General features: G+C 39.6%; 1 protein-coding gene across 6 annotated transcripts in view; it reads right to left on the reverse strand.

The window, feature by feature from the left end:
* Nucleotides 1–24678, reverse strand: part of kirrel3b (kirre like nephrin family adhesion molecule 3b) — a 1066676-nt gene that overhangs the window by 449977 nt on the left and 592021 nt on the right. For all 6 annotated transcript variants that reach the window (XM_039764053.1, XM_039764052.1, XM_039764050.1 and 3 more), the window contains exon 2: nt 20450–20599. In XM_039764053.1, the coding sequence (XP_039619987.1) occupies nt 20450–20599 (150 nt within the window). The remainder of the gene's footprint in view (nt 1–20449; nt 20600–24678) is intronic.

Genomic DNA, 24678 nt, shown 5'->3' on the forward strand with positions numbered 1-24678 from the left:
TTACACGCTGCAAACAGCGATTCCCATCCGCAACAAACATGCTTCTTCTTAGATGGTCCTGCAGGAACAGGGAAAATCTTTGTCTACAAAACCCTGATTCATACCATTAGAGCTAGGAAGCTAGGACCATCGCCCTGCTTCCACCTCAAAACCGGTCCCGCCCACACGCAGCTGACATGGCATTTCTCGCCAAGCATCTGCAGTATGCTTACAAAATAAAGCAAACTGTACATGCAGCGAAAATTTACTTCTCCAGCTAGATTCCATGTTCAGAACCATCAAACCCTTCGCTAAATCATACAAACACATGCATGAAATTGCTCAGTCCAATCCAACAGCATCTGTATGAATGCTTTTCGAGGAAAACCCTAGGCAGGATTTACAACGATACAATACCCCGACATGTCACACCAATGTTGTAGAGATTTTCATCGGAGAAGATGGCGAACCACCTGCTGAAAGGGACATTTGCATCTGTCACATAGGCAACTCCTGTAAACAGATTTCCACACTCAATATGAACTGCGATCCTATGGTTTACCCACTTTTATTCCCTTACGGAGACATTGGCTGGCACAAAGATTTACAACATGTTCTCGGTAAAAGAACCGCCAAGCGAAGAAGGCTTACTCAATGCCAATTTTACGCATACAGATTAGCAATGAGGAATATATATATTTAGTATTTTGCACTCCAGCACCGAACTATTCCAACAGTACGTCGTAGATGTGTATGTTAAAACAGAGGGCATGCATCTCAGCTGTCTCAAATTAGATCAACAAGATTTGCGTGTGGAACAATACAAAGGACTGTCAGACGCACTGCAAGCAAACTCTGAAAATAACGTATGTTTAGACAAAATGATCATATTAGATAGATAGATAGATAGATAGATAGATAGATAGATAGATAGATAGATAGATAGATAGATAGATAGATAGATACTTTATTAATCCCAAGGGGAAATTCACATAATCCAGCAGCAGTATACTGATACAAAGAAACAATATAAAATTAAATAGTAATAAAAATGAAAAAAAGAAAAAAAAAAAGAAAAAAATAAAAATAAAATTAATGTTAGCATTTACTCCCCCGGGTGGACTTAAAGAGTCACATAGTGTGGGGGAGGAACGATCTCCTCAGTCTGTCAGTGGAGCAGGACAGTGACAAAAGTCTGTCACTGAAGCTGCTCCTCTGTCTGGAGATGACACTGTTAAGTGGATGTAGTGGATTATTCATGATTGACAGGAGTTTGCTTAGTGCCCGTCGCTCTGCCACAGATGTTAAACTGTCCAACTTTAATCCTACAATAGAACCTGCCTTCTTAACAAGTTTGTCCAGGCGTGAGGCGTCTTTCATCTTTATGCTGCCACCCCAGCACACCACCGCGTAGAAGAGGGCACTCACCACAACCGTCTGTTGAAGGATGCCAACCTTCTCAGAAAGTATAGTCTGCTCTGACCTTTCTTACATAGAGCATCAGTATTGGCAGTCCAGTCCAATTTGTCATCCAGCTGCACTCCCATATATTTAAAGGTCTGCACCCTCTGCACACAGTCACCTCTGATGATCACAGGGTCCATGAGGGGCCTAGGCCTCCTAAAATCCACCACCAGCTCCTTGGTCTTGCTGGTGTTAAGGTGTAAGTGGTTTGAGTCGCACCATTTAACGAAGTCTTTGATTAACTTTCTGTACTCCTCCTCCTGCCCACACCTGATGCAGCCCACAATAGCAGTGTCATCAGCGAACATTTGCACGTGGCAGGACTCCGAGTCATATTGGAAGTCTGATGTATATAGATTAAACAGGACCGGAGAAAGTACAGTCCCCTGCGGCGCCCCTGTATTGCTGAACACAATGTCAGACCTGCAGTTCCCAAGACGCACATATTGAGGTCTGTCTGTAAGATAGTCCACGATCCATGCCACCAGGTGTGAGTCTACTCCCATCTCAGTCAGCTTGTCTCTAAGTAGCAGAGGCTGGATGGTGTTGAATGCGCTAGAGAAGTCCAAAAACATAATTCTTACAGCACCACTGCCTCTGTCCAGGTGGGAGAGGGATCGGTGTAGCATATGGATGATGGCATCCTCCGCTCGCACCTTCTCCTGCTATGCGAACTGCAGAGGGTCGAGGGCGTGGCGGACCTGTGGCCTCAGGTGGTGAAGCAGCAGCCGCTCCATGGTCTTCATCAGATGTGACGTCAGAGCAACAGGCCGGAAGTCATTCAGCTCACTAGGACGTGATACCTTTGGGACAGGGGTGATACAAGATGTTTTCCAAAGCCTTGGGACTCTCCCCTGTTCCAGGCTCAGGTTGAAGATGCGCTGTAGAGGACTCCCCAGTTCCAACGCACAGGCCTTCAGCAGTCGTGGCGATACACCATCTGGACCCGCTGCTTTGCTGCATTTCCAGGAAGTCCAAGATACACGCAACAAAACTAGCAGGATGCCATGACCATAGTACGTAAATTCGGACAGCCTCATTTATTTATCACTTTCACATGTAATCCTGCTTTGCCGGAAATTCTGCATGCACTGTCGGATACCCAAAGACCAGAGCACAGACCTGATATTGTAGTACGAGTCTTTTGGATTAAGCTGCAGGAATTAGAGACATTCTACATCAACATCTTTTTGAGGTTGTTATTGATTATATTTACGTCATTGAATTTCAGAAGCACATACTGTTTACTCTTTACAATAATTCTAACAACCAGTCTTCAGCCACGGTCAGTTGTACGTGGCTTTTTCTAGGGTTAGATCTTTTCGACTCATTATCTGTCGTCACCACCAAAACACCTATTCACACCTGCGTCTTTCAAGAAGTATTTATTTCTTTTTGATTTCTGAATTCCTTTCTCACCGTTTTCGGTTCCTATTCTTACACCGCCGTATACTATGGTGGGCTTCGGCTAGTGTTGTATATTTTACAACATTGAATTAACATACTGTTTTAAATAGATGGGTTTTGAAATGACTTTCCACTCATTAATTTAATTTTAAATGTACATTAATAACTGCAGTCACGATTTAGAGTATCTTCACATTTGAATTATATTCAGTTATGTGATTGCCTATCTAACGAAATCTCAGATTTGCACTGTTTAGCACATTTGCAGGTGTATTGAGCATTTGTTAACACCGGGTTAATTCTGACAGTTTTGGAAGAGCGAACACATCAAAGTCTCCAACCTGCTGAACCTTGTCTCTTGCCCAGAGTTAATGTGTGGGCACCGACAATGAAAACAAGTGTCTTCTGAGAGCAGTGCTGAGTAAAACCTCAAAGGCATGGTTAGGCGATAATCAGTAAACTGTGGGCACTGCATCCAGCAGACACTGTTGTTTATTTTAAGCTCAGGCACATGATGACTCCACACTAATACTAGAGTGCATATCTTGTTGTCCATATTACCATGCGAGAGAGGGCTGCCTACAGGTTTGGTGTCTTCCTGGGGTCTCCTTGTCACCAACAGGAGATGAAAAAGGTGTTGGCTGTCCACAAGGTCCCATCTGTTTAATGTACTGCAAGTACTCTGTTTAAAATAATGTTTGAAAGGAAAATGGTATTAAATAAACTAGTATAGATCTTAATGAATACCTAAGGAGGCCATATGTCACAGGTAACAAATGATGTAAAATGAGCCCATTAAAAGTAATGAATCCATCAAAGATAGAATAGATTAGGCTTTATAGTGGATCAATAACTGGGAAATGGTATTGAATGGTGCCCAGATTGGTGATTTATTCCACTGTAGTATACTGCAGACATCTTACTGGCTTGTCAATGGAAATAAATGGAAAGGAGCAATGCCATGAATGGTAGTTAACTGCTAAACTCAAGAAAAGAATAGCTCTGGTGAAAGTGACTGAATGGCAATTTACTCTGCTTTTGTACAATAATGTCACCGGCTTCAATTGAGGTTACTTTAAATGGATACTAACACGTTAAAAGCTATTTCCTTGCTTTTCATTAGTTGTGTTACCAGCTTTCATCCCCCTCGGCTACTCTGTACCTTACATAAGGCTACGGAATAATTCAGGAAGGAGCAGCCTTTGAAGGCTTGTCAACCGATACAGTTTGACGTTTGATTAAACTGTTACAACGCTGGAAATTCCCATTTGACCTTAATTCAGAGCCCTTCAATATTTTAACCCATGATAAATGTGAAAATCAATCACTCTGGCTCTCAAATATATCATTACCTAAAATAACACCATCACACTGTATGCCAAACAGATTCTTCCGTTACGACATACAGATCAATTAACCTTTCTTTGTAAAAATGGCTTCCTGGACTTTGCTTTCCAAGCTCCATTAATAGATTATTTTTTATGCTTCAGTGTACATTTTCTTGTCTATCAGAAGAGATATCAGTAGTGCATTTCATTAAATGATTAGCGCAATACAAGAGCAATGATAACAGTAACATCAATAATGATGATAATAAATGGGAAACACCTTAGGTCAGTAAGGAATGACTGGAAGATGAAGTAGATAGTTGTAATGCTAAAAGATCTACAGTTACACTTTGATGTTTCAATAACACTCCAGAAATAATATTAATACTACTGCTTAATACTAATAATAATCATAATCATCATTCTTCATAAACCTTAATCCGATTCAGGGTTGCAGCAACCAAAATAATTGAAATAAAATAATTAGAGGAAGCACTGCTGCTCCATCATCCGGTGTCCAATCACGTTCTTGAAAAAATATATATATAATCATTTCTTTCCAAGTTAAAGGGAGTGGCACTGAACTACAGGGATTAGCGCTTCTGCCTCTTTTTCCCTGGGCTTGACTTATGGACTGATCCAGCATTTCTCAACCTTTACGTATTTGCGACCTGAGTTTTCACAACAGTTTTAATCTCGCCCCCCTAATGTTTTTTGTAAGAACCCCACTAATACCAATTTGTTCTTTTTTAATTAAGGATATATCAACGATGCATATTTTATTATACCTACTTAACTTTTATCAGCATTTATCTAAGTCTATATTTATTTTTCTAGTATCAGAATGTAGTTTAAGTTAATTTGTTTTGGTTTCAATAGATGTATTTTTCATATTTTCAATTCTTGTTTTCTTTTTTTCACATCTTTGCACCCCCCTCTTTGTTAGTTCGTGCTCCCCTAGGGGGGCCCGCCCCACAGTTTGAGAACCACTGGACTAATCAATGTCAATAAAGATGTTGTATGCTCTCTCTGTATCTCTGTGGATTTTGTATGGGTACTCAGATTTTCTTTTCATATTCCAAAGATGTATGTGTGTGTGTGTGTTTTAGGCTAACTGATAATTCAAAGTTGGATTACTATGGATGTGTGTGAACAGGTCTTTATATGGGCTTGGTTCTAGCTTTGTTCCCAGTGGTCCCTAAGAATGATTCAAGTTCCCTTAAATATGATTGGATTAAGCAGGTTTAAAAATGTCTTGTTAATTATTAGATGGGCACATCCAAATAGAAAAGATTTACAGATCAAATACAACTATGTATGACAAATACTGACTGGTGAGCTTTACTGTAGCCCTATTTGTCCATTAACCCTTTATTGAAGGATACCATAGCCTAAGAGATCCTACTCTGCTGGGCCCTTGAGCAAGACCCTTAACCTTCAATTGCTCCAGGGGCGCTGTACAATGGCTGACCCTGCACTCTGACCCCAAGGGGTATGCGAAAACTAACAAATTCCTAATACAACAAATTGTATGAAGCAAAATAAAGAACAAAAATAAAAAAATAACATGAGAATGAAAAGCAATCCCACTGCAAAAAGTCCACCAACACTATCCCCTTACACAATAACAAGAGATCTAATACACTTTAGATATATATATCTCCTTTGGGGTGCGAGCAGCTGTTTCTGGGGGTGCCAGAATCCATTGAGGAAGAAAAATTAAAAACATTATTTCTACAAAATCTTAATTTATCTATCCATTCCTAAATAATTAAATGGGCAGGCTATTTCGTATCAGTGCAATACGCTGCTTGTTAAAACAGATGACTTCTAATCTTACGTGCACTTAGTGCTGCGTGGGTATTATGAACTATCGTATCTGTTCAAGTTCTATTTAAATTTTAAATATAAGTAATTTTTATTTGGTCGACAGAAATATGTTTAGTAGGAATAAAAATTAAATTTAATCATCATTGCATAAATTTTTCTTCACCATAGAAATTTAAAGACTAAATCCAACTTCCATTCCTAACAAAGATATTTCTGGTGACTAAATAGAACCTACTTATATCCAAAATCGAGCTATTGAGCTGTCGCCTGCCTGCCTGAATAAGTCACCCTCGCTTCGCTCTTACTTTTTTACCATTGATTTAATCATGGCTAGTCACGGAAAAATTATAACATGGAAGGAGGATTACACTGAGTATGGCTTTACCAAAACAATTATTGATGGCGAATAAAGTATCGATTATTCATAAAGCTTCAATTGGTGATCTGTTTTTCTGTGTTAACCTCATATTTTTTCATACTTCTTCTCAAACCAAGGGGGTGCGAGGGTAAAATGAATCAGGAAGCGCTAATATATATATATTGAATATAGTGAAATATTTTTACTGTCAAATAATGCAAACTGTACGCGGCACGTGCTTCGCCCTAATTCTGGGCTCATCAGGCGTACACACTCACTCCACCCCCTCTCGGGACTTGAACCTCGGACGTCAGCGCTAGAGGCGACGCCTCTTGTGTTGCGACACGGTGTGTGGTTCGTTTATTTGACAGTATGTAGATCGGGGTGTGTATATATATATATATATATATATATATATATATATATATATATACTTTATATATATAACTTTTGAGAATGCAACGTATAGTTTTGTCCAGGAGGAAAGCAATCTTGTCTGAAATCAATGGCATCGTTTTGTAGGGTGTGTCCCTGAGACTTATTAATTGTCATCGCGAAGCAGAGCCTTACTGGAAATTTGAGGCATTTCAATTGAAATGGGAGATCAGAGGGTATAACGGTGACGCAAGGAATACATTGAGTGTGGAGAAACTCTAGAGACAGCGTGTGTATTAACTTGTGGATTTTTCTGTGAGTATTTGGTGGCAGTGTGACGAAGTTGCTTCGGAAGATGGTGTTAGCCACGGAGCTCAGCTCAGAGCGAAATGAGGTGAATGGGAGGGGAGATGATGACGTCACTCCCCCACCCGCCTTCACTGTCAATCCCCCCACAAACACAGTCTCTCAGAATTTGCATAAGCACAGTCTTTCACCAGCAATTTGAACTTAGTTACAAAGTGATCAAAACTCTCGTTTATACCCTGCGTCCTCTCATTAAACTTGTATCCCGCATTAGCCGTGGGCATGACAAACGCCAGTGGCAGCCTGTCTATGAACTTAATTTAAACTTTAGGTTTACACCATGCTTCGTTTCCGAAGTAGCTGCAGTCATGAATATGCTTGTACAGTATGTGTCACTCGCTCGCTTCTTACTGTTTCGCTGCCTTCTCAATTGTATAATGCATGTTTTCTTCAGCGCTTTTTGGAGCTCTTCCTTGTTTTCTACGTAATGCGTTGACAGTCAGTTCGTTCACATGATTACGTGGGAGGCTTGATGATGTCACACGAAACTCCGCCCCCCACGGCCATCGAGCTCAACTCCATTACATTATATGGAGAAAAATAGGTTCCAGTTATGACCATTACGCATAGAATTTCGAAATGAAACCTGCCCAACTTTTGTAAGTCAGCTGTAAGGAATGAGCCTGCCAAATTTCAGCCTTCCACCCATACGGGAAGTTGGAGAATTAGTGATGAGTCGGTGAGTAAGTGAGTGAGTGAGTGGGGGCTTTGCCTTTTATTAGTATATATATATATATATATATATATATATATATATATATATATATATATATATATATATATATATATATATATATATATAAAGGTAAGTAAGAACATACAATCACATGCCCAGAAACTAACCTGGAGCTCAAATGTGTTAGACAGCTACTCTGCCAGCTGCCATTAACATCTATCAGTATCTGTAATCCGCTAAATGCCAGCAGTATGAGCACAAGGCAGAGGCTAATTATTTATGGAAAATCAACCCACCACAGTGCACATTCTCATGAAATGCCAGCATAATAAAATCACATACTAAGTAATAATGGAGAAAAACCAGAGCCAGACAAACTAAAATAAAAAATACAAAGACAAAGGAATAGCATGCCAGTCTCACTCAGACAGTAACCAGGTCCCTGAAGCTCAAATCAAGCAGGGTTAAATATCAAGTCACCCAGTACAGGTATGCCGACCATTAATATTCTTCTGTCTACCGCTTTATCATAACAAATGGTGCACACTGATGTATATCCACTGAGTACAAGTTAATGATGGCAATTCTGATATCCTGAGGCTATGATAAAAGTGGGATTTGTATGAGTGCAAAATCTTGGACGATATATCAGACATAATAGTCTGGGAACTCTCTAGACAAACTGATGTTGCTTCTAATGACAAACAGCAAGACTTTATTCATATAAAGCAAAGAAACTAATTTTAAATATATTTTGTTGCTATCTGGCAATTAGCATAAACAAAACTGTATTCAGCCTCTTCACAGAGGAATTACTGTACCTTAGTGTGGGTCATAGATCACTCAATGCAAAATCAGGAAATAGTACAAGAATTTAACCAAATACGAAATTACTAAATGAGAAGCATAAAGCATGTGACAAATACATGATGATGATTCAATTGGCCCAAAGGGAAAAATGCAAATGACAGCATTGTCATCAATTCTGCAAGAAGATTATAGACTTTGAGAAACCTTAGACTGAAAGAATCTCATTGTTATTAGTGTTGTTGCAAAACCCTTAAAGCTGTTTACAGAATATCAATATCACAGCCTTTCTGAAACACCTGCTGATGTGCACAACCGACTATGGACAGGCACTGGAGGAAAAAGAATGAACTGATGGTGGAAGCTTATGGAGAAAGCTTCTGGGGGCATGATCCACAGGAGGACAAAAATGGAAAAATGGAGAAGTAGTAGCAGTATTGATAGTTGTAGCAGCAGTACTAGCAGTAGTAGCAGGTATAATTGTAGCAGTAGTAATATTAGTAGTATTAATATCAGCAGCAATAATAGTAGTACTGTAGCAGTGGTAGTAGAAGTAATAGTAGTAATAGTACCAACAGTAACAGTGGTAGCAGTAGTAGCAGTAATAGTCTTAGTGGCATCAGTAGCCGCGTTAGTATTAATATTAGCATTAGCGGTAGCAGTAATAGTAGTATTAATTATTATTACCAGCAGTAATAGTAGTTGTAGTAGTAGTATTAGCTAGCAATAGTAGTATTAATTATTAGCACCAGCAGTAATAGTAGTTGTAGTAATAGTAATAGTAGCAGTAGTAGTAGTATTAGTACCTGCAGTACTACTAGTAGTAATATTAATAGCAGGAGTAATGGTAGTAGTGGAAGCTATAATAGTAGTATTAGTACTCGCAGTATTACTAGTAGTAATATTAATTGCAGGAATAATGGTAGTAGTAGCAGCTGTAATAGTAGCAGTAGTAATGTTAGTAGTAATAATATTATTAACAGGAATAATAGTAGTACTGTTGCGGTGGTAGTAGTAGTAGTAGTAGTATTAGTAACAGCACTAATAGTGGTAGCAGTAGTAGTAGCATCAGTAGCCGCATTAGTATTAGTGGTACCAGTAATAGTGGTAGTAGTATTAGCACCTGAAATATTAGCAGTAGTAATATTACTAGCAGCAGTAATAGTAGTAGTGGTAGTAGCAGTAGTAGTAGATGTAGTAAGAGGTGGAGGAGTAATAGTAGTAGTAGTATTGCCATGTATGCAGTGTACAGTGAGGTTCTTACTTGCCTGTCTGACCAATACATCACCACTTTGCAGTGCCATGATCAAGTTATTTAATAGAGAAACACAAGTGAGCTTACTTGATGAACTGCATTCTGTTAAATTTACCATTTTTACTACCAAGATATAAACACTATTTGTATATATGGAATATCTTAATTTACTAAACATTTCTAAAAGAAAATAACTTTATATGCTGTATCATATATGTTTTACTATAGCTGCTGGCCACTGTTCTTCTTTTTTGAAACTGAATAAATGTATTTTTTGTAAAGATTCTTTAAAGGAATTGTCTATCAAGCCAGAGGTTTGATGGTTCTTCTCCCTTGAGGGGCATGTGTGACATATTTTGGAACATTTAAGATGTTTCTTAACTATGAAAGACAGTACCCCATTTTAGGTCAGTGACGGACGAAGTTTGCATGTGGAGTTTAGGTTCAGTTTGCCTGGGGTGAGGCCTGTTTTTTAGGCAGGCCATTGAAGGTCCAGTTTGTGGGTCTTTTGGAGACCTCACACCTAATTCGCTATTTTGTGTACTGCTGTTTTTCAATAGTGACTCCCTGCACCACTATCATAGAAAAAGTGTAGATAAAAGAATAATACAAAATCCCAATGATTTGATATTCCCTTTGTGATTTTTAAGCATAGGCGTGTGCCCCACCATTGGTGTGTTGCCTATCTGAATACGTTCCTAATCAGCAGTGTTATCACATAATGGATAGGAGGTGTTCTCAAGCATGGTGCTCCTCTGTCTCTGTAGTGCCTTATTTTGTTGACTTTGTGCTTGGGTTTTGAATTTTGCGTTTTTGTTTTTTTTTTCCTTTAATGTGCCACACTAAGGTAAAAAGATTTAACTCCCTCATTCACAGAATTACCTTCTCTGTCCAAATCAGAAGGAGCAACAAATAACATAATACGGGATAATATTAGGTAACACTGTGAAATTCTCAAATCCTGTTCTTGCCTAGGGTGCTGGAGCCTATAAAAGGGGCAGCAACTATAAAACAGGAAACAGCGCAGGACAAATATTAAATAGCTGTCCATTCATTATTCTAAAAGATGTGTTACTTTGAGAGGGCACAATGGCTAGATATTAAACCTAATGGCTCCAGGAGCTGTGTTCATATCTCTCTGTGTGTCATGTGTGCAAACCAGCTCCACCTCTAAGTAAGTTTTAGGTGCTCTGGCTTTCCTTCTAGGGCCAGATGTGTAAATTAAATTAATAGGTGACCCTAAACAGGCCCAATATGTGCGAGTACACCCTGTCCAGAGTTAATTCCGGCTGGTACAAAGTGCTTCCAAGATGAACTCTGACCCTGAACTGGATAAAGACGTTAGTAAATGGAAGGATGGATGGAAGAAACACAGTAGAAACAGATGTGAAACAAGAGGAAGCAAATTGGCAAGAATAAGCAAAGCACCATTACAAAACGCAGACGCCAGTAGAATACAATCATCATGAGTATGATGAAAGAAATGATGATGACGATGATAATAATGATTATTATTTCTAAGCACATTTCCATGCCTAAGCTTCAGCACTTTTAAGAAAATCTCATTTCATGCCTTCTGCAATTTCTACAAGAGCAAGGCAGAGATTTTCCTGCTGAGTAGTTCATTGCCATTCACAATAGCACTCAATATCTGGCCGGCCATTGATCCACCATAAAGTCTAATTTATTTCACTGTGGAGGAATGCGGAGACCTGCCTTTGCACGCTCGCTCGCTGCCATTAACGACCATTGATTCGCCATAAAACCGGCATTCGTTTTACCACTGAGGGATTTGTTAAACTTTACTCAAGCCGACCATTCAGCAACATTTACTAGAAGTAGCGGCCAGTGACTTTCTGTTTTTTCTACTTCTGATAGCTACTGTCAGGCCAGGCGAATGGATTTAATGCTACAATGTTACTATTGGTGGTATAATTAAAGAGGCTTGAAGACCAGCCATCAGCCGACACTTAAAAGCTGCCCCGGCCCCTGTGAATTTTTTTAAATATGATGTGAATTTCCTTCTTCCACATTGGCTGGCGCAGGTGTAGAGCCACAGCCAAAAGGTTTAGTGCAAACACGCGGCACCTAGTGATGCGGGCTTCAGCGTACTCAAATCCCACAAAAGAGCTGCTGCTACGTGTCTTTTTTCTCCTCTGATGTTTTAATTTGCTTTCTTAGCTCCTTTGAAAAAGAAAAGTGACAAAAACACACACTGGGTTAAATGCCAAGAGGGATTTTCAATGTGTTCCCATTACAAGAATAAACAAGCTAACTACCTAGCATATGAATAATACAAGAAGGAAGCCCACGAGTCCACTGATTTGAATCAGCATTGTGTCTCTGTTTTGAATAACTAATGTTTTCTGTGTTCTTTCTCTTAAATATATAAACAACAACAAACAAACCAAAAAAAAAAAAAAAATCGGCACTCGACTAATAGCACTTATTTTTACCAGCAAGTGGCTCGGCATGTTGGTGCAGTGATGGGTGCTGCTATCTCATGATCCAGTGTTTTGTATCTGAATCTCTTGCCATGGTCTTTCTCTGTTTGAAGGTTTGCAAATTCTACGTATTTCTGCGAGGGTTTTCCTTCCACATTTAAAAAGATGTGCACCTTAGGTTTCTGTGATTATTAAGTGTCGGGGGCTTGTATAGGATTGATGCTCTCTCTACGGCTGCTTCGTGCCTTGTCCCAGTACTGCCATGACAGCCTCTGGTCCCCCTTGACTCGAATTTGGATTATGTGCTTGTTGCTTGTACTCTGTTTTCCTTTTTACCTCCTGAAGACAAACATAACAGGTTTGCACATAGAATAAAAGTGTGTATGTGTGTGTTAAGTGCTGGGTTGGAATCCACATGATACCCCACGGGAGTCAAACAAGCCCAGGAAAAGGGGGTAACAAAGGATAGAGGACTGCTGTTCTGTCTAGGCAAGGGATTTAAAAAGAGGCAAGGTAAGAGAAATAGTAATTGGCCATATTCTGCACAAAAAGCTTCTTCAAGCATAAAAACAAAAGAGAGTCTTATTGAGTTAACTGAAACTTAAAATAAATGTCCCAACATGCTTTTGGGTTTCCTAACTCTATTAAAAAATGTCAACTCAAGGTTAAGGATCCGTTATGCATGTGAAGATGGGATCCATCTGAGCAATTTACAAGCCAGTGCCATCATACAGTACATAAGAGCAACAGGAGCATTCCACACCATAGAAGTCATCCTTAAGATTAGCAGGCTGGTGGCTTCCTTCTGTGCTTCACTCCAAAAGCTTTAGTCCATAAGATGTTTAAAAGGGGTCTTTACCAAACAGAATGATACAATCCTGAAAGTGTGCCTGGTACAAGTAGTTGGGTAATGTTACCACTCTGCTGTACACTCTTACATATTTGGCTCTTTAATGGTGTTTTATGGTTCTTTATTGGGTTGTGTGATTCCGCATAGAACTATTACATGGCCAAACAAAATTTCTATCTAGGAAGGGTCCTTTGCATGTGAAGTTGGTTTTTTTGCACTTTGAAAAACTAAATAAAATTAAGAAAAAAAAATCTTTCATGTTTGATAGGCTACCTAGCAGAACACAAACAGATTAGAAAAACCAGCTTGTGTGATTGCTTGTAGCAAGAGACCTGATAAAATCATGTCCCACTGGTATTTCACAAATCTGTAACCATCATTCATGGTTATTTACTGTATGAAGCCTGTTACAGGTTCTTTCTGGAACCTTCGTGTGGATGGGTCTTTTGGGAGCCAAAACTGGTTCCCCTGTCGCATTGTTCTGAAGAAGCACTGTGACACCTTTACTTTTAAGAGTGTGGATAGCAAGAGAATCCTCTTGGGTGAAAGAAATACTCATTTGACTCCATGCTTTGCATGCTCATGTTTATGCTCTGTAGGAGGTCTTCAAATAGCAAGGTGGGAAATGTCATTACCCTGTAGGCCAGTGGATTCCAACCTTTTTATGTATTGCACCCTAAGAAAAAGTTTCACTTATGTTTGTACCCCCTAAAATGTAATATGACATTTGAAAATGAAGAAGTCAAATTTCAAATTTTTCAACCACAAACTGAACCACATACAGTGCTGTGAGTGAGCAAATTGAACTAAAAAAATAAGCTTTTAACTTTTGAAATGTAAATATATATACAGTGGTACCTCGCTATACGTTCTTAATCCGTTCCAGATCCTTTGACTTATACCAAACAAATTTTTCCCATAAGAAATAAAGAGAAAATGATTAATCCATTCCTATGAAAAAAATCCTATTGTTATTGGCATATTATACATTGATGGGGTTGTATAAAATAATTTAAACACTGCTTAATACTAAAATACATAAATACAAAAGCAATTAGATGAAATAACTGAAAATTTAACCTCACTTTACTTTTTAATAACGTCTTTGTTTTTCACAATTGTAGATACCGTCATTCTCGGCATACGGTATGCAGCAGCCAAGTCCCGGATACGCATGCCACCTTCATACTTTCCAACAATCAATTCAAATTTACGCGAAAAAACACACAATCACGTGAAAATTCACAGAGAGTTATAGCGCGTACTGACACTTGTGGGAGGTTGTGGCTTTGCCTCGACAGAGGAAAACAAGGGTAGTACACGGGTTAAACACTGAATGCTAGCAGCTAGCATACTGACGCTCGTGGGCAGTCATGGCTTTGTCTCGAGAGAGGTAAACAAGGGTAGCGCACGGTGTTCTAGCACACAAGTCGTATTTCAAACAAATATCGTATACCAAGCAAAATTTTTCACGTCGAAACAGGACGTATACCATGTTGGACTTATTCTAAAGTGGACGTATACCAAGGTACCACTGGATATAAAAAATCATAAGCATAAAAGTGCAACGATTTTATTTGACTTTTTTGTCACACTTTAATCCATCCATCCATCCATTTTCTAACCCGCTGAATCTGAATACAGGGTCACGGGGGCTGCTGGAGCCAATCCCAGCCAACACAGGGCACAAGGCAGGAACCAATCCTGGGCAGGGTGCCAACCCACCGCAGGACACACACAAACACCAAGCACACACTAGGGCCAATTTAGAATCGCCAATCCACCTAACCTGCACGTCTTTGGATTGTGGGAGGAAACCGGAGCGCCCGGAGGAAACCCACGCAGACACGGGGAGAACATGCAAACTCCACGCAGAGAGGACCCGGGAAGCGAACCCGGGTCTCCTAACTGCGAGGCAGCAGCGCTACCACTGTGCCACCGTGCCGCCTGTCACACTTTAAATCGGGCTTATTTTAAAACCTACATATATATGTTTGTTATCATTCTTTTCAGAATGTATCAATCTTTAATGTGATGTTGTTAGATTTTCAGATTCTTATTCTGTTTTTAAATTATAAACTAAAAAATATCAAGAACTCACGTCCCACGAGACAAGAATTTGTGCCAAGAGATTTAACCATTCCCGGGGCCAGAAATAAAAGACTAAGAGTAGGACAGCTGCTGTACAGGCTTTTAAATGTTTGAAGTGCCATGCGAGATGTAGATCACACGGCACGGCAGCAGCAGCAAGCCAGCAGCCGATTGAGCAAAGTCAGAGGTAAAAATAAAAACTGTATTTGTTTCCCATTGTTTCACCGTTTAAGAGGGGGTATCGGAGGGGTGACCGCGTCTCCTTGGGATGCGTTCAGCCCCCCTCTTCACAACACAAGCAACTGAGACGCGAAGTGGCTGGCGCGTAGTGCAGGCTGAGGGGTTGTCGAGCAAAGCGAGCAGATAGCAACCCCGTAGTGTAAATATAATTTGAGCAATTTACCTTAATAAATCTCAATAATCTATCCTGCAAAGCAACAAGCGCCACAAGGACATGACACATGATTGACTATTGAGAAGTTTGTGGGGTTGGAGAACCCTGTCAAGCAAAAGGTTCCAATGCAGCACTAAGCAATGAAACACAGTCGATGAACTTTATCCCCCAATAACATTTGTACTGCAGTTCAAAAACTGATAAAATTGCTGCCCACGACTGCTAGCAGGAGAGATGGGCTGAGTATAAACAGCAGGTGTTCCATACAATTCAGCTCCTCTCATCAAAGGGCAAAATGTTGATTAATCTTCAAAATTAGTGACGTTTCATGATCAGGGCTTGCACAGAAATCAATATTAGACCTCTCCCTTCTCTACGGTTTATTGCAAGGTCCAAGTTCCATTTCTTAAAAGATGTTATTCGCCTTTATGAACGCTCGGCTCAGAGCAAAGAACCCTTGAGAATGTGCATTTCAGCAGCTCACTCACAGGTGATTATTGTGTGTGCAATATATGACTTACAAATGACAAGACACTGCAAGACATACTGTAGATTGCACCACAATAAAATTGGACTACACACCTCATTGTGACATGGTGCTCCCTCATGAAATGCCATCTTGCACCACCAGTTGGGAAACCCTTCTGCAGAGAAATGATCTGGAGCCATTGCTCACGCAGTGCTCACTCATGTGTGATTATACACACTTACGTATGGGATGTTTTCATGCTAACACACGTCCACTTGATTAGACAAGTGATGCTAGCTCACGACACTTGGACACCAGGCCATTGTAGAATCCAGCTGCCCTAACACCCAGTTAGGATACTTTACACAGGTGTTTCTTGTTTTTTTATCAGATATCTCCATTGAAATGAAACAGAGTGGTAGTAAACACATAGACATAAACAAGTATGCATACAGAGGGCTTCAGGCACTCAGCGTACACAGTGGAGACTCAGTAGGCCTGACCTCTAAATCAGCAGCCCCCTCCTCAACCATTATGGATTACCAATAATGAAACAAATGTGTGAGCACACCCTCAACATTAACTACTTCAGCGGTATTCATTTTGGTAAACCTGAATTACACACAATGTATGTACCCTCACGAACATGTTCATGTTCAGGGTCAGGGTAGACGTGAAGTTTATTGTCCCAGAGAAATTCAATAGGTTTTGTGTAATATAATTCAATAACTGAAAATATTAAGCAATCAAAAGAGAAAACTATGGAGTAAAAGTAAAGAATATAATATTCTCCAGACTAATTCATTCAGTACAAAGGATACCTATGAGCAGTGCTGGGGAAACGTCACTTTTTAAAGTTAGGTGTGTTACTCATCACTCATAGAAAAGGTAACTAAGTATATAGTTATGCATTACAAATAGCACGACTCAGGGCCGTCTCATCCTATGGGTATAATGGGCGCTGGCCGGGGGCCCCAGGAGCACAGGGGCTCACAGTATTATTGATGTCTATGCACATTTCTGTTTTGTTATCAAAACAGGGGCCCCCCAGTGCACAACTTTGGCAGGGGGCCTATGATGCTGTTAAGATGGCCCTGAGCTGTGTGTTACCTTTGTGTTACTTTTTCTTCTTTTGTATGAAAAACAGCACATTTCACTGGCCAGGATCTGCTACTAAATCCTAATACCAGAGCCAGCTTGTGTAAATGTTGTTGTATGCCAAAAAATTGTGCCTTCATACAGTATGCTGAAAAAAATTACATTGCCGGAGGATGAGTTAGACATAGTATGACCTGGCATTCCATCACACAAATAAGCATCTTCAGTGCCGATAAAAATGGGAAAACTGCAAAAAGAATTCCAAAAAGGGCAGCAATGGCAAACAACCACACTACCTACAGTAAAGGAGTAATGGAAAGGTGCAATGATCCATTGGCACTTGGCACCGGCAGCCACAGAAATGGACCGCTACAATATGAAACAAGACAATCGCAATGACTGTGCCTTTGTGATGACACTTTAAAGCAGCACACTGCATTACACTTTCTGAACATTTTAAAGTACGGTACAGACATGCTGCGTAAAATTTAAATTTGTCTGGAGACCTCTTACTAGCGGTGTGGATCTGTTGATGGCGGTCAGGCCCCCACTGTCCCCCCTTTAATATCTGCTCATGGCTGCACATGATGTTTTAGGATTATCAAACTAGTAAATATATCTTGCGGATGCTTCCACCTGTGGCTGCTGAAAGGGAGTGCAAAGCTAACGCTAAGCTAACTGGCAGAGTGCAATTTACATTCGCAGAGTACAAAATCCTGACTTACATGGCCAATAAACAGGTAACTCATGAAGAACACGTCTATGTCTGTTAAACTGGCATCTCAGAGACCAATAACCAGAATAAGGGGACAGTATACATGGCATTTGTGAAACCAGGTTTTTGTGAATAAACAGGTAATTAAAGCACACATAAACACAATATGAATTAGTACCAGAATCCTGGTTTGATTTATTTACGGTTTAACGATTGTTTGTTTTCTTCTTTAACAAAGATTTATTCAAATGGAATATTCTTTTAACTCGCAAATTATTTACTGAGTGTTTAAATTTTTATTTAGAATAAGGATAATAATCGGCGGCACGGTGGTGCAGTGGTAGTGCGTAGAGTTTGCATGTTCTCCCTGTGTCTGTGTGGGTTTCCTCCGGGTGCTCCGGTTTCCTCCCACAGTCCAAAGACATGCAGGTTAGGTGCATTGGCGATCCTAAATTGTCCCCAGTGTGTGCTTGATGTGTGTGTGTGTGTGTGCCCTGCGGTGAGCTGACGCCCTGCCCGGGGTTTGTTTCCTGCCTTGGGCCTTGTTTTGGCTGGGATTTGCTCCAGCAGACCCACGTGACCCTGTAGTTAGGATGTAGCAGGTTGGATAATGGACGGATGGATGGATAATAATGAGACATGTGTCAACACTCAAAGAGTGAGCATACGCTTTACTTTTTTAAATAGAAACTAGAAACCAGACAATCACCCAATGAGAGGGTCTTCTTCTTTTCTATCTATAAATGACTTAAGCCTGCTGTGAGTCAGCCTACGGAGAGGCTCTGCAACTAAGAAATGAGCCCTGTGGACAGAGAAAAATGTTCATCTTAAAACCGCTGCAGCCACAAGAGTCCAGGGCAGCTGTATACTTTATGTAGTACTTGTGTTTGCACTTATTGTAGCTTACAATGAATAGAAAAACAGTTTGCCTTTGGTGTTAATCTGTCTGTCATTACTAATTCCAGGTAAGTAGACGCGAGAGGAGATGGCTTCAATAGAGTCTGTACGTAGTGTAGTCTTGGGTGAAATGGCAGCATCTGTGCAATAGTTTTTAGTGGCTGAAAGACCAACTCCTTACTGGACACTTTATGGCCTGTAGTCCTTTAGTCTGGAAAATCAGAAACACAAACTTACAGATTTAATAGTCAGTGCAGAGTGTAATCTTGGGTGAAACAGCACTATATGTAAAGATTTACCTGTGGTTGAAGTCCCCGACTGCATTGTGTGCCTGCTATGGCTGACAATTCTCAAGTCCAGTCCAGATGAAAGCACTCTATTTTATTACAGTTTGGGAGCATACACTCATACAGAGCAAAGAACCTAACATTTAGGGTCAGTGTGTAAAGCAAAGCATTTTACATGATATTACAATGCAGAACAGTATCCCAAAGAGATTTACAGGTACAGAGCCATAATGCAATTATATCAGACAATAAACTTTACCAATACAGCTCAGGAACGTTGACTCGCTTGAAGTCACAATCCGTCAGGTACTGGTCTGAGCCATATGACTTCATATAATACTGTATTCTGCTCTGTATCTCTAATGCATTATTATATTGTATTGAGGATTACTTGTGCTCTGTTCTGTGTATTGTATTGTATTTACCCCCTTTTTTGACACCCACTGCACGCCCAACCTACCTAGAAATGGGTCTCTTTTTGAACTGCCTTTCCCAAGGTTTCTTCCATTTGTTTCCCCTAAAAGGTTTTTTTTGGGAGTTTTTCCTTTTCTTCTTAGAGAGTCAAGGCTGGGGGCTGTCAAAAGGCAGGGCCTGTTAAAGCCCATTGTGGCACTCCTTGTGTGATTTTGGGCTATACAACAAATAAATTGTATTGTATTGTATTGTATTGTATATAGTTCCTTTATGTAGTAAACAACAAGCCAATCAGTTTACACATATGAAGCAACAATGTCACTATATAAATATTTTTGATTTTTAAGGCTGCATAAGGGTAGAGCGTTCTCACCCTTTTGTGACCACCAGCACTGCAATGAAAAAAGTTAACTTAGGCAAAGGGAAATGCAGATAACAAGTGCTTATCTACACGTTCATCTAAAACCGACAGAATTCAGTGTGAACAGCAGATTTATGAAAACAATCTCAGCTCACACAGAAATTGCAAATCTTTATCTTTTTTAGTCGATGAGAAAAAGCTAATTCCCAATGCGTTTATTCCATCACTTATCCCTTTTTATTATTTTCTTTTATTATTATGCTTCTTTAAGCATATCTTTCCTCTCCTTTTTCATAGTTTGGGATTAAGAGTCAAGATTGATTTCTAATGCTAATATTAACCTTAAGCCATCTCTCCTTAGTGCTATTGACCTGTGATGAGTCTCATCATTACAGTCGATTAGTTCTGGGCAAACAGAGTGTTCCTGTAGCACTCACTGAGAAATTATCATAGGGCTAGTAACACTTATGTCTGGAAAGATGGCTCTTATCTCACCTCACGTATCCATTCTGCTGGGGTAATGGGTCATAGCTTATTTTAAAAGAAATGCTCAGCCTAACAGTTTGACTTTTGGGAATGCTTACCTGAAAGATCTCTGCCAACACCTAGGGCAAGTCCATCTTTAATCCAGAGCACAATACCATGATATCCTGGAATGGAGCAGGGCAGAGTTACAGGCTGACCAGCCACCACCACCAAGTCCTGAGGCTGCTGGGAGAACATGGCCACCGCATCTGAAGGGAAAGAAGAGATGACATAAATGTCAACAGGATGGAGAGACTTCAAAAGTAAGGAAGGGTTGAACAGGAAGAGAGGTCATTTTGAAAATGACTTGGTGTTACTTGATTATACTATCCATCCATCCATTTTCTATACCGCTGAATCCGAACACAGGGTCACGGGGGTCTGCTGGAGCCAATCCCAGCCAACACAGGGCACAAGGCAGGAACCAATCCTGGGCAGGGTGCCAACCCACCACATTGATTATACTACTTTATTGTAAATATTTTATAGATAGATAGATAGATAGATAGATAGATAGATAGATAGAATAAAATATATAAAAAATAACAATAAAGATAAATATATAGAATAAAATATATAAAATATATATAAAAATATATAAATATATAAATATGGAATGGTCAATTGAGGACCTACTCTCTCATACACATGCACAGGGCAATTGTAGAGTCACCAGTAAACCTAAACTGCACATGTTTGAGAAGTGGAAGCAAACCAGGGCAGAGGTAGACCACAGATACTCCACACTAACAATATTCATGCATAGGACTCAAATCCAGGACATTTCTTGTATTAATCAGTAGGGCTGCCCACTGCATCAACCTACTTGCTTGCATACGTCACAACTTGTCCCTTTGGCCTAACCGTTTGTGCAATTATTTAAAATTTGTCAAATTTATTTATTTTTGCAGACCTTTTCATTAAATATCCCATGTGTCCTAATAACAACAGCTTTACTTTGTAACAGAAGCAAATTGTAATGCTTTAGCATTTGTAAAGAATTGCAGAAATGTTAGGTAGCCATTACTTTAATATAGCCTCAGAAATGAATGCGTCTCCTGCCAAGTGTCCGCGTGCACCTTAAAGAGCCACTCGGTGCATTAGAGCGAGCAGTCAGAGCCAGTCTGTCGCAGCAGTCTCAGAGGCTTCCATGTAAAGGATGCTTATTTGCATGTCATGCAGGGTTTCACAGAGATTACAAAGAATTATGATGGTGTTTAGAAAGTGATCCACAGCTGGTTTTGTAAAGGGTTTTTAAAAGTGCATGCTAATCCATTCAAATGAAGTGCTGGCAGACCCTCATCAGATTTTCACTTGATAATGCATGGATGTGACTGCTGCGGGGGCTCCCGCTGTTGCTGTCTAGCGATCAGTGCTGAGAGAAGGGCAGCGGGTGGGGATAAAGATGTGCAGTAAATCCATTTCAGCTACACACGAAAAATCAGTTTCAATTCACAATTCATGTTAGTGAGAATAAAATGCCCCGTGAAATGGGAGATGTACTTGTTCAAAGGCATTTTTGATTACCCAGCAATATTCACCCATTATCTCCACTCAATGATGAAAATAAAATCTTCAGCTGCAATTTCTCTGTTCTGTTTTTTGATCTGGACTTATTATTTGTTGATTTAATTGGCTTAATGATTTTTTATTCATGCATTTGTCCATATTTCCAGGATGGCACTGTGATTAGTGCTGCTGTCTAACAGATTTATTTGCCAACTTGGTTCATATAGTGTGCCTTGTTGTTGTCTCTGTGGGAATGCGTGTTCTTTTCTTGTCAGTGTGTTTTTTTTTTTTTACCAGTTTGCTGGTTTTCTCCTAAATGCATTTAGACATGTGAAGGTTAAATTGATCCCATGTGGTGAGTGCATAAGTGGATCCAGCAATGGACTGCCACCTTCTCCAGTGTTGGTTACTACCTTGTGCCCAGGACTACCAGGATAAGTTTTGCCTCCAATGAACTTGAATTAAGTTAAACGGACTTAAGAATGTTATAGTTCCTTTCATTGTCCATCTATCTATTATATAGTGCTTTTCATATCTATCTATCTATCTATCTATCTATCTATCTATCTATCTATCTATCTATCTATCTATCTATCTATCTATCTATCTATCTATCTATCTATCTATCTATCTATCTATCTATCTATCTATCTATCTATCTATCTATCTATCTATCTATCTATCTATCTATCTATCTATCTATCTATCTATCTATCTATCTATCTATCTAACATAGGAAGTGATTGAACTTGACCTTATCTGCAGATCTCTGGAGCTGAGAAGCTGAAGAACTAATCACTGGGTTAACAATCAGTCCAAGACAGTTAGAGTTAGTTAAGAAAATAAAATAACAGTTACAAGACTAGAATATTCTGGCCACCATGAGAAGAGAAGCATATACTGTATGTAGTTGTGTCGCTTATAGGGCGAATGTTATAAACAATATTAACTCATTCTTGCTTATCATGGAGCTAGAAAGTATTGTCATGCTACATGTTGGTTGGACATGCAAATAAGCAAGTCACTGTACTTTATCCATATACTACTACTACTACTACTATTATTACTACTACTACTAAAAAGATCTATTTTTTGTTAGTACCACTGTTGCAGAAACACTAAATATGAAGAGACCATTCTTGCAGTTTGTCAGTATACATAACTCTAGATGACTCAAAGTGTGTTTGCTTTTTTCTCATGAGAATGATCCAGAAGTCAGTGACCACATGACCACAGCTCACGAGGTCGATATGACATCCAGCCAGAATCCACAAGGGAATGAGCTAGGACCATCCGATTAAAGGGGGATCTATAAAAGGAAGACCTCTGCCCACACCTTATCCAGTTGACCTGAATCCACACAAAGAAACAACAGAAAGTGAGACTTCACATCAAAAAGAAGACTTTGGTTTGTTCTGCATGAGCATTATTAACTTTTAATAAGCCTTATTCATCAGTGTAGTGGAACAAAATAAATCTCTTTGGTTTTGTTTTAATAATGTATTGGGTGTGGCATCATTTTCTGCTAGTAACACTATACAGTACATAACACAACAATATAAAATGTTAAACAATTACAAAAAATAATAAATATTCAGAAATACATAATAATTCATGTTAAAAATATATCTAATTGTTATAAACAAATAGCATGTACCAAACAGAAGATGTGTCCAGCAGACAATACAGGTGACTGACCTGCAAAATGGCAGTTGGGAGTGCAATCTGAATGTAGTACAGGCGATCATGTAATTGAGTGTTGGTCAATGGTTAAGCAGAAGACTGGATGGGTTTTAACAGTTAGATGGCAGGTGTAGAAATTACTTGAGAGTTTGCTGTGCTGGAACTGAATGCTACAGTATCACTTGCAGGAAGGTAAGGGGGGCACACAGTTTGTTTGTGATGTATTCTTCAGATATGTTTTGTCACAAACTCCTAGTGTTGATGGGTGTATGGCTCCAGTGATAAGCTCTACTACTTTGTAGTACTGGGCATCAGGCAGGAACCAGCTCAAATGATTACCTGATTCATTTTCAGTAGCAATGCTGGATATTTCATTACAACTGTTTTTTTGTAAAAGGAACCTTAGACAGAAAACTGGCATACTGACTGATTGAATTGTTGTCATTTATAGTAATTGTTCATTTATCTATTGAATGTAGGTTCCACTTTGAAGAACTGCTGAAACTTAATACGGTGCAATTCTCTCTCAGGGCACACTCACATATGCTGTCATCAGCTAACCTAACCTGCATGTCTTGGTCAAAAGAAAAAAAAAAATTTGGACATGGGGAGAACATACAGACTTTACACAGACACCAGCCAGGATGCGAAATCTGAAACCAGGAGACAGCAGAAATTAAACCAGAATTACTTCATAACACTAACAAGCACAATAAACAATTCAAACTATTGCATCAAACTGCAAATTGTCTTATAGTGTTGGTTGTAAAAGAAGCTATTTAATATTCTTCTTCTTTTGGCTGCTCCCATTAGGGGTTGCCACAGCGGATCATCTTTTTCCATATCTTCCTGTCCTCTCCATCTTGTTCTGTTACACCCATCAGCGGCATGTCCTCTCTCACCAAATCCATAAACTGTCTCTTAGACCTTCCACTTTTCCTCTTGCCTGGCAGCTCTATCCTTAGCATCCTTCTCCCAATGTACCCATCACCTCTCCTCTGCACATGTCCAAACCAACGTAATCTCGCCTCTCTGACTTTGTCTCCAAAACGTCCAACTTGAGCTGACCCTCTAATGTCCTCATTTCTAATCCTAT

This window comes from Polypterus senegalus, chromosome 9, assembly GCF_016835505.1.
Source record: "Polypterus senegalus isolate Bchr_013 chromosome 9, ASM1683550v1, whole genome shotgun sequence".
In the NCBI taxonomy this organism is placed as follows: domain Eukaryota; kingdom Metazoa; phylum Chordata; class Cladistia; order Polypteriformes; family Polypteridae; genus Polypterus; species Polypterus senegalus.